This window comes from Pseudopodoces humilis, chromosome 5, assembly GCF_049639895.1.
Source record: "Pseudopodoces humilis isolate 2021_Gansu_Grassland_sample_001 chromosome 5, ASM4963989v1, whole genome shotgun sequence".
In the NCBI taxonomy this organism is placed as follows: Eukaryota; Metazoa; Chordata; class Aves; order Passeriformes; family Paridae; genus Pseudopodoces; species Pseudopodoces humilis.
The window spans coordinates 25177679-25187538 of NC_142204.1; the positions used below are offsets into that span (position 1 = coordinate 25177679).

General features: G+C 58.2%; 1 protein-coding gene across 1 annotated transcript; it reads right to left on the bottom strand.

Annotated features, from left to right (window-relative positions):
* Positions 1-137: 137 nt before the first annotated feature.
* Positions 138-9563, bottom strand: SHISA8 (shisa family member 8). Its single transcript, XM_014256597.2, has 4 exons — positions 8857-9563; positions 1643-1767; positions 1398-1538; positions 138-874 (listed from the first exon to the last, which is right to left on the bottom strand). Exons 1-4 carry the CDS (start codon positions 9402-9404, stop codon positions 561-563), a joined length of 1128 nt encoding a protein of 375 aa, XP_014112072.1. The 5' UTR covers positions 9405-9563; the 3' UTR covers positions 138-560.
* Positions 9564-9860: the final 297 nt, after the last annotated feature.

Consider the following 9860-nt stretch of genomic DNA (forward strand, 5'->3'; position numbering starts at 1 on the left):
TTTGTGCCTTGCTGCCCCGGGGGAAGGTTTTGTGAGCATTGTAAAGTTCCCCAACCAATTCATACGAAGGCCATACAGTTTAATGTGTTATTTATTGACAAGGTGGAGGCTGGGGCAGTGAAGGGAGGAGGCTGGGGAGGCAAAGGGGCTGCTCGGGCTTTGCTGGCAGCATGGGTTCAGTGCTTTGAGTCAATTGCTTTTCCCCGCACCTCGTCAGAGGAGCCAGGCGAAGGTGCCTGGCCCCAGCAGGATCTGTTCCCAGTCCGTCCAGCGTTGGCCCCCATGCCCTGAGCAGGGTACGGCTCTGCCAGTGTGTTCTCGACTCAGCCTCTTCCGGGCGTGGGCTGAGGACGCCTGAAACTTGCTGCTCGGATGAGTCCGCGATGCCTCCTCGACGGTGAAGTGCAGCCGGCAGTCCCCATCCCGGGGGCCGGCTCGTCTCCCGGCCTGGCCAGCGCCGCGCTTTGTGTAAGTCCTGTGGTGCTCTCCTCCGGCGGGCTGCCCCCGATGGCAGCGACTCCCGCCTGAGGGGCAGCCCCAGACCCCGATGGCACGGGCCGTCAGACGGTGACCTCGGTCTTGCTGTTGGTGGCGAGGTGCCGCGGGTGCTGCCCGTACAGCGAGGCGGAGGGGCCGAAGGCCTCGGGTGGCCCCTCAGGGCGCAGGGTGGCCAGGCCCGGCCGGCGGGGTCCACGATGGGGACCCCCCTCCCAGCCCCCCGGGAAGGCCAGACCCCCTGGCACCTTGGGGCCCTTGGCTTTGGGCAGGGGGCAGCCCTCGGCCAGCACCGGGGTCTCGGCTGGGAAGGTCAGTGTGGTGGCGGGGGGTGGCTCCAGCCCACCGAACCGCCTGTAGAAGTCCTCGGTGGCGCTCTCTGTGGGGACAGGCGTGCGGTGTCACCCCTCCAGGGCCTCCTGCTGGCACGGGGGGGCCAGGGAGGGTGCAGAGGTGGAGAAGGCTGGGATGGGGCTGTAGGAGGGATTCTGGGCGCTGACTGGCTGGGGGCGATATTGGCAATGAACTGGCTGGGCAGTGCTTTTGGAAGATCCCGGGGAACCGATTGCTGCGCGGCGCAGTGTCCATGTGGACCCTGAGCCCTGACCTGAGCCCTGCTGGGGTGGGCAGTGCTCCAGGTCTGTGTGGGATCGTGGGTGCTGGTTGACTGGGAAGCGCAGTGGATCTGCGGGGGACCCTGGGCACTGACTGGCTGGGCAGCACAGCAGGCTGGTGGAGTGATGGAGGAGCTGCGAGCAGCCACCCCAGGAGCATTGGGAAACTGGGATACTTGTTCTGCCTGTGCCCCTTTGTGAGCCTCATGCCCCTCCCCACTTGGTTTTTGGGGTTAACGGGGTGCATGCCCTCCTCCACCATCCCACCCCCAGGGCAGCGGAACTCACCTCCAACCTTGAGGGTGGTGTAGGAAGTGTAGTCCGGGGCTGACAGGGCCAGGCTGCTGGCCAGCGGCAGGCGCTTGCCGTGGCTGTGGGGCCGCCCCAGTGAGGGGGCAATGGCCACCGCGTTGTTCAAGGGTGGCTTGTCTGGAGGGGCAGAGATGGGTGGGGGCTCAGCCGTAGGCTGTGCCCTCCCACTGCCTTTATTCACTCAAGGGAACTTACTTTTCCCCACCACACCAGTGCCTTACCTGTGCTGTTTCTGGGGGGTCCCCGGGCCAGCCCCTCGCCCAGAGGCACCTGCACACCCCCCATGAGGCTGTCCATATTCTCAGAGGGGCTGTGGCCTGGCTGCTTCAGCAGATCTGTCAGTGTCCTGGAGAGGGGGTGAAGGGCTGTTAGAACAATATCCTACTCCCCTGGGACCTCAAATGCATCCCAACCCTGAACTCCACTCCTTGAAGGCAGAGCTATGCAGCCTGGGGCTAGGAAAGAGCTACTGGGAGCAGTGCACCCAGAGTGCACCCAAGCCACTAATTCAGCTTTTGCAGGAGGGCTAGCAAGTCTAATGGCTAATTGGGGTCTGGCTGGGGCTGAGCCCTCCCAGAGCCAGGGGCATCAGTGGGTAAGAGTGGTGAGGGAGATGCATGGCTTGGAGCAGGCTGCAAGGGTACAGTGAACTGAGACAGAAGGAAACTGATCTGATGAAGCTGGAGCAACACCTCTGGGATGCTCCCCTGGTAGAACAGGGGAGAGGAGGCAACACCTCCAGTCAAATCCCTTCAAAACAGAGAAGACCCCAAGGAAGGGATTAGAGAGGCCACTTGTGCCCCTTCGGGGAGGGAAATAAACTAGTGGCAGCCTCTGGTGCAGGCGCTGTCTGTGCAGAACACCCTCCTTGTAAGTAACAGCATTAAACATTAAACACCATTACATAAGATAGAGCCCTATTTCGTTTAACATTCATGGACAGAGATTCTGCAGTCCCACCACAGCGCACTGGCAATGCCAGAGCGCGGCATGCTGGTGGTACCAGAGTGGGGCACAGTGGCAGTCAGTGCCAGAGCAGGGTGCACCAATTCTGGTGGTGCCAGAGGAGGGTACAACAGTAGTGACAGAGGGAGCACGTTATCAGTGCTGGAGCAGGACCTAGCCATGTGCCACTGCAGCCTTTGGCAGCAAGTCCCAGGAGAGGATGGGATGCTCCTGCAGGTGCAGGGCTTTGTGATGAGAAGACACACCATCCCCCCTGCAGAGACCATCCCTGCAAGATTGCAGGGGTGTCCACTCAGGGCTTTTTTTGGCTCGCTAATCCCCAGCTCACTGTCAGCATGCCTCGCGCCTCAAAGGCTCTGGCTGGCTCACAGACGCACACTGTGAGCTGATGGTTAGCAAGTGGTTGGACAATAAAACAGCAGATTAAACTCAACATGCATAAATGCAAATAGGAGAGGGAGGGGGAAATAATCCTGACTTGGTAGATGTGTCAGCTTATGGCACCAAAGTGCTCAAAAACCTAGCGAACGTGATGCTTGGAATTTCAAGGAAAAGCAGTGAGAACAAGGGAAAAAGTAATGCATTGTGCCTGGGGGATGCTTATGCTTGTGGGGACCTAAGGAAGCCTTTTACCTCCCAGTTTGTGTTCAGTCAACATCACAGGGCAGGGGCAAGAGCAAAGCTACAAGGAAGGGTCACTTGCCTGTGGGTTAATTACACATCATTCTTGGGAAGCTTAATCTCCAGATGGGCCAAGAGAACCCTGATAGAGCTGAAGACATTGAAACGAGCGAGGAACAAACCCTGGCAGCTGACCAGCTGGAAGGCAGCTTGGCAGAAAAGGGCTTGGGGATTCTGGTTGACACCAAGTTGACCATAAGCCAGTAAAGTGCCCTTGGGACAAAGGCGCTGAAATGGTTTCCTGGTCTGCACTAGGCAAAGTGTTGCCAGCAAGTCTGAGGAAGGTGATCCTTCCTCTCTGCTTGGCACTGGAAAGGCCACACCTCTGGAGTGCTGGCTCCAGCTTAGTACAGAAGCACGGATGTACAGGAGAGAGTCCAGGGAAGGGACACAAAGTTGGGACTGGAGCATCTTTTATACAAAGAGAGGCTGAGAGAGCTAAGACTGTTCAGCCTAGAGAAGAGAATGTTTTGGGGGATCTTATCAATGTACATGAGTATCTGAAGGGAGGGTGCAACAAAGACAGCATCAAGCTGATGAGGTGACAGGTGCAAACAGAAACAGGAATTACTGTTTAAACAGAAGAAATAACATTTTTTTTTCCTGCAGGAGTAGTTAAATGCTTGACCAGGCTGCCTAGGGAGGCTGTGGCATCTCCATCCTACAGCTATTCAAAGCCTGCACCTCCCCAGGAATCTTCCTGCAACAGACTGACCCAACCAAAGTTCAGGCCATGGATGCTGCAGTCAGAGAAACTCTGGGCACAAGCTGTGCCTAGGCTGTGCCTAGGCAGGGCAGGGGGAGGCAGGTACCCCGAGGCCATGGGTGTGGGCTGTCAACTCGGGGAGCTGCTGCCCTGTCAACTCCCACCTTCCCTGGGGTGTACTACTCACCAGCCCCTCCCCACTGGACGCTGCCTGCTCTTGCGTGTCCTCGGGGCCAGCGCTCAAACAGGCTTGTTTCAACAGGAAGTTCAATGTGATTTGACCTATTTTTAAAATTATTTTTTCTTTTCCTCGGGTCTATTTATGAAGCTTGAGCAATCCTTTATCTATGACTTCTCTCCACATAAATCCATCAATGCTCTTTCTCATAAACGTGCCCTCGGTGCTGACCACTCCGGGCACATGGACAACAACAATTAACAACAATGGCTCGAGCAGCAATTAATGAGCTGTTTTGCTAAGGTGAGAAGCACCGACAAGTCCTCAGCACCAGCAGCACTTGGATTCACCCTGCCCTTGCACCTGGAGTAGTGCCACTGACCAGGGCTGCCAGTAGGGCTCTCAGGGGCTGCACCCCTTCCCTGGCTTATCCTCAGGTGATGCAGTGAAGGGAAGGTGGACATGGAGGGTGACACTGTGTCTCACTGAACATCACCTTGAGGATTTTGAGCCTTAGTCTGGTCCTGTGGCTGGGGGGCTTGAGGAAGGTCAAGCCACATCTCCCTAGGTCACCTGGTGGTCTGCGGCACCAAAACGGATCTGGAGTGCTGATGGAGGAAGGGAACAGAGAGTAAGTGTAGCTTTAGACCTGCACTGCTCATCTGTAAAAGGTTCTGCTGAATGGTACCACTGAGGCCTTCATCCACACTCTGGCCATGGATGCAAAGTACATGAGGCAGTGTGTGTGGGTGGCTTGGCACCCAGCTTGCCTGAGCAAGCAGGGTGGGCATGCAGCCACCACCATGCAGCAAACCTAGTTCTGCTTAAGGGTGCAACAAAGATGCCCCAAACCAACCTAGTGCAAGACCTGAGACCAAGCACAGAGGCAGATCCAGAAGCAATAAAGATGGAGGCCAAGAGAGCTTCACAGGAGAAACCATGCAAGAAGCACTCAGTGCTCCTGATCCATCCCCAAGGGATGTGCCTGTGTGGGAGCAGGACGCTGACCTGGCACAGTAGCCCAGCCCAGGGCCTGACTCACTTTTGGGAGGCCCAAGCCCCATACCTGGTAAGCCCAGCAGGAGAGAGTATGCAAGTCCTGGCAAGGGGGCAGGGAGCAATGGGGAGACAGAAACACAGCCTCCAGAAGAGAGGAGAGATGATGGACTGATGGGGTGAAGTGACATTACCGTGAGCTGGAGTGGGGTCCATGGATGAGTGGGGTCATGAGGTTTGGAGCAGAGGTGCAGCGTTGCAGGAGGCACAGAGCACGCTGCAGCCACAGGTGAGCATCCCGGATGGTCACACTACTGCTCCCAGTGAGAGCCTCAACTTCACATCCCAAGTTTCCCACAGCTTACAGCATGTTTGCTAAGGGCAGGGGTGCCCATCCATACAACCGAGCAGCACAGGCACTGTGGGACACCTGTCCGGTGGAGCTCAGGGATGCTCAGGAAGGCATGGGGTTATCAAAGTGTCTTTGCAAAACGGGAGTTGCAGCGGTGGGTATTGGAGCTTGGACCCAGTGGAAATGAGCATCCCCAAACATTATGTTCAGTCTAGGGACAGACCTCCAGGTCTCCTTCCCTACTGGAGCTGGATCCTCTTTTGTCCCCCAGAGAGCCAGGGCAGCACCTAATAGCACACCATACTGCCTGAAAACACTTTTTCTAGGTCTTCACCACTACCTGCTACCATGGACATCAACCGCAGGCATGGCCCTGGACTTGAGCATTGCCGGAGAAACACCCAGGACAGCTGGATGCATAGTGAGGCCATATTTGGGGGACCCCAAAAAGCATGGGGAGACCCAGGGAGTGAAAAGTCAGAATCGAGCACTCACCTACTGCAACTGCCAGGGCACCTGCTCCTGACAGTTGTTTTCCCCTTCTCCAGAATCTCCCCTACTCTCTAGGAGGCTCCTTCTTGCCCAGTTCTTCCCATAGCATCGTTCACACCAGCTGCAAAACTGCAATTCCCACCCAGGAGGTTTTCACTGAGAGGTCTGGGGCATGTGCTTGCTCTCAATGTAATGGGCATGGACAGATCCTGGAGGCCCCCGAGGACCCAACGTCCTCGGAGATCCGGGGACTGAAGAAAAACACAGGCAGGTGTTCCTGACTCACACGGGGTCTGGCCAGTCTAAGCAAGTGCTGGGGACAGATGCCAAGCATGAGCTGAGCAGGAAGGAGAGGGGATTGCCGGAGCTGCCATAAGGCCCTGCAGGAGGAAGGCGGATGAGGACGGGAGCACAAACCAGGTAGCTGCAGTCCCTTGAGCACCCACTTCCCTGGGTGGGCCAGCAGCCAAATCCGTGAGGAGACAAAGACATGTTGGAGATGACCAAGGTGTGGGGGTCTCAGGACAAGCTGGACACAGACTCGGGTGTCTCCATCAGGGAGGAGCTAATGGACTTTTTGCACCTAGTCACTCTTCTTGGGTTTGGACCAGGACCAGAACCATGACAAACGACATCTGGAGGTGGTTGACCTTACCACCCAAGAGAGAAACCTGCAAGCAGCAGCAGTGGGAGCTGTCCAGGGCAGCACAAAGTGCCTCCCAGGAGCGGAAAAACCCCGGCGGGAGGGAGGGATAGGAATGGAAATCAAGATGACCGTGCAACAGGGAGCTGGCCCAAGGCCATGATGCGGTGCCCAAGGAGCAAATGAGAAGCTCCTACCTGAGGCACTAGGAGAGAGGCAAGGTGGCACTGCCCATGCCTTGGGCCATGCGTGGGTACAGTGGCAAGGCAGGTAGAAATAGCCCTGCTGTCTCAGGGGCACCAAGACAAAGCGTATTCCCCCAGCTGCCCAGGCACAGTGGAATGGAGGTGATAGCATCCCTTTTTGGATGCTGATGTCGTGATGTCATTTGGCACTGTCTCCATCAGCCCAGCACCCAGGAAGTCATATCAGCCTGGTCTCTTGCCTGGTTCCTGGGGCTCTGCACCTGATGCACCACTGCTGCCCTGCCACAGCTTTCTAGTCACCATCCCTGTGGAACCAGAGCCGGTCACAACTGGCACAGAAGGACACAGGACACAGAAGAGGGCAAGACTTCTCCTGACTTCTGCAGTGATCAAGGTGTCCTTCTGATTTTGTCCCTCAAAGGTGGACGAGAAAAACGCACCTTCTCCCTATCTGTATGCTAGTGCCCAAAAGATCTGTGGCTTTATGGAGAACAAGCACCTGTCTCTCCAAACTCAGTGGGAAAATTCAGGCTTCCATGAGTTTAGGGGAAGGCAGGGACAAGGGGAAACACACAGCTCCAGCAGCGCAGAATTGAGGCTACCCACAGAAAACAGCCCCTGGTGAGTGGCAGCACTCCCACCAGCATGTGATGGTGGGAGAAGGCAATACCCAATGGCAGGGGATGAGGACATGGGTCTGGGTGTCCCAGGGTCTGACCCCTCCCTGAGCACAGTATCTCCTTCACAGGAGGTAGGGGGGGGGATGACCAAAAAAAGACGCGGTGGCAGGCGAGTGGAAGGGGAGTCAGGAGGCTGGCGGAGGCCGTATTGATCCTGTCAAGGTGCCAGCACTTCCTCAGGCAACGCAGGGGGAGGCGTGGGCACATAGCAGCACACAGCCAGGCTCCCTGCCAAGGTGGGGGCACAGCATGGATCCCCCCCAAACTGCCTCTTGTGTCTCAGGAGGGTCCTGTGACCCTCCTCCATGACTTAGTATGACCCTCCTCCAACCAGGGGTGATCAACCTCTGCTCCCCTGAGTGGGTGCAAGAAGTAGAATGGGTCTGGATTTGGGGTGCAGCACCCATTGGTTGCGTAAGTCCCAAATAGGCAGTACCCCAGGGGAAGGAGAGAGTGTGTTGGTGCTAGGGGTTGCAATCAGGACAGCTGCCTGATCATCCCAACGAAATTATTTCCACCAGCCCTGCTTTTCCTTTTTTTAAAAGCTAAAATCCCTTAACAAAATGGCATGAAAATGGGTTTCTTTCCAGGCTTGATGTCCTCACCGAGAAGATGAAAATTAGAGCCCCAAAATGGGGAGAGAAGCATGTACTGGCAGCGCGAGGGAGAAGGGAAGATGCACCAACAGCCACAGCAGCAGCACAGGAGTTGGGGGAGATGCAGGGGGTCTCCAGTGCCAAAGTGTGTCTGACACCTTGACCTTCCCCCTGCCAGCCCTGTGCTCAGCCCCAGGAGTGAGCTGAAAAGCAGGGACTGGAGCCACAGGGCATGGGCTCCAGGAAGAAGCTGCCCAATTTTCCACTGGAGGGTGTGCTCCAGGGGGTATAAGAGTGTGGATGCCCCCTGCAAGGGCAGTGTCCCAATGCTGGTGCACAGAGCAGACACCAGGGCACACCCACGCAGGCGTGCACACACAGGCGTGTGCACGCGTGTGCACACATGCACACGGAGTTGGCGCAGCAGCCACAGTGGAACTGTCAGTTGCCGCTTCGTCTCCCCCAGCACTGCAAGCAAGGCTGAGATGAAAGGGACTGCAGTCCAGAGTCACCCCACACACTGTCAGACTCTGTCTCACCTTCCTGAGACATCAGGAGCCACAGATTTGTTGCGGGGGGGAAAGCCATGTCCTATAGCTCACATGTCACCCACCCCAGTGACTGGTGGGTTGGCACTCCTGAGCCAGGGACATGCCTCCTCAAGAGACAGAGCAGGTCACTTTGAGAGGAGATGGGTGTAAAACCACCCCTTCTCGTGGAGGCTGTCCTGGCTGCCAGCCCTCCCTGCCAGGTTAGTGTGTTGCAGTCAACCCACCCCCTGGTGTCTCAGCATGCTGGGACAGGGATTTTAGGGATCACCTCACCCTCTTGGCAGTCCCAAGGTGAAGCCCAGGTTCAGTGTACGCAACGGGCTAGGAACACGAGCTGCTACCCATGGGGAGATGAAGCGGGGAAGGTGGGGGGACTGGACCCCTTTACCTGGAGACGGTCATCTCTGTCTGGGGACCCTGTGCCTTCTCCAGGCCCAGCTTGGTGAAGATGCCCACCAGCACCATGATAGCCACCACACCGCAGATGATGTAGACGATCATGTTGGTCTTGTCACGAGTGGGGTCCTCGGGGGTCTCGTCCACCCGGGCAGGCGGCTGGCCCGTGTTGACCCAGTTGGGGGTGTCGTAGTTGGAGCAGCCACTCTGGTCCAGCCGCCCGGGCTTGAACTGGCAGCAGAAGCGGTACCCGCAGGTCCCGCAGCAGTACTGGTAGATGCCGGCGTTGCAGTTGAACGGCGGGTCCCACTGCCCCATCACGTCGTAGTACCCGCGGCAGCGGTCCCCCCCCGTTGGTGCCGCTCCGGTGGGCGCGGGGACCGTGGTCTCCGGCGGCGGTGCCTGGCTGCTGTTCCCGCTCTCCCCGGGCCCCCCGGTGCTGGGCTCGCCGCTCCACACCCGGCCGGGCTCCAGCAGCACCAGGCAGCAGATACCCACGACGTAGCTCGGCTCCATCCGCCCGCGGCTCCGGGGGGCCATCCGGGCGAGGAGAGGAGTTAGAGCCGCTCGCCCGGGACCGGCCGCATGGCCGCCGAAGAGCCCCGATGGAGGAGAAACGGGCTGGGGAGAAAGGGGGCGTAATGGAGGGAAGGCAAAAAAGGGTAGAAAAAAAAGAAGTGGGTGAAAAAAAAAAAAGTGCGAGGGGACGTACCCCCTCCCCGTGTCTACCCAGATCGGCCGACGGGCAGAGAGATTCAGAGCAGGGGACGAGGCGGGCGGCATGGGAGAGCCGCCGCCTCCCGCCGGCCGGGGAGGGGACGCGGCGGCGGGCGGCGGGAGCGGGCGGGCGGGTCGGGCGCCGGCGGCCGCCCCATCCCCGCGCCTCTGCCCGCGCCTCCCGGCACCGCGCTCCGCCGAGGAGACAGGGAGGAGAGAGGAGGGAAAAGCAGCAAAAGCCCTTCGCACCAGGGCGGGAGGAGCAGCAGGAGGAGGAGG

Excerpts from the sequence above, each read along its gene's own strand:
- SHISA8 (XM_014256597.2), bottom strand. The coding sequence starts at position 9,404 with ATGGCCCCCCGGAGCCGCGGGCGGATGGAGCCGAGCTACGTCGTGGGT. Across the intron at positions 1,539-1,642 it reads ACCCCCCAGAAACAGCACAG|ACAAGCCACCCTTGAACAAC; the intron begins GTAAGGCACTGG and ends CTGCCCCTCCAG. Across the intron at positions 875-1,397 it reads CACCACCCTCAAGGTTGGAG|AGAGCGCCACCGAGGACTTC; the intron begins GTGAGTTCCGCT and ends CTGTCCCCACAG.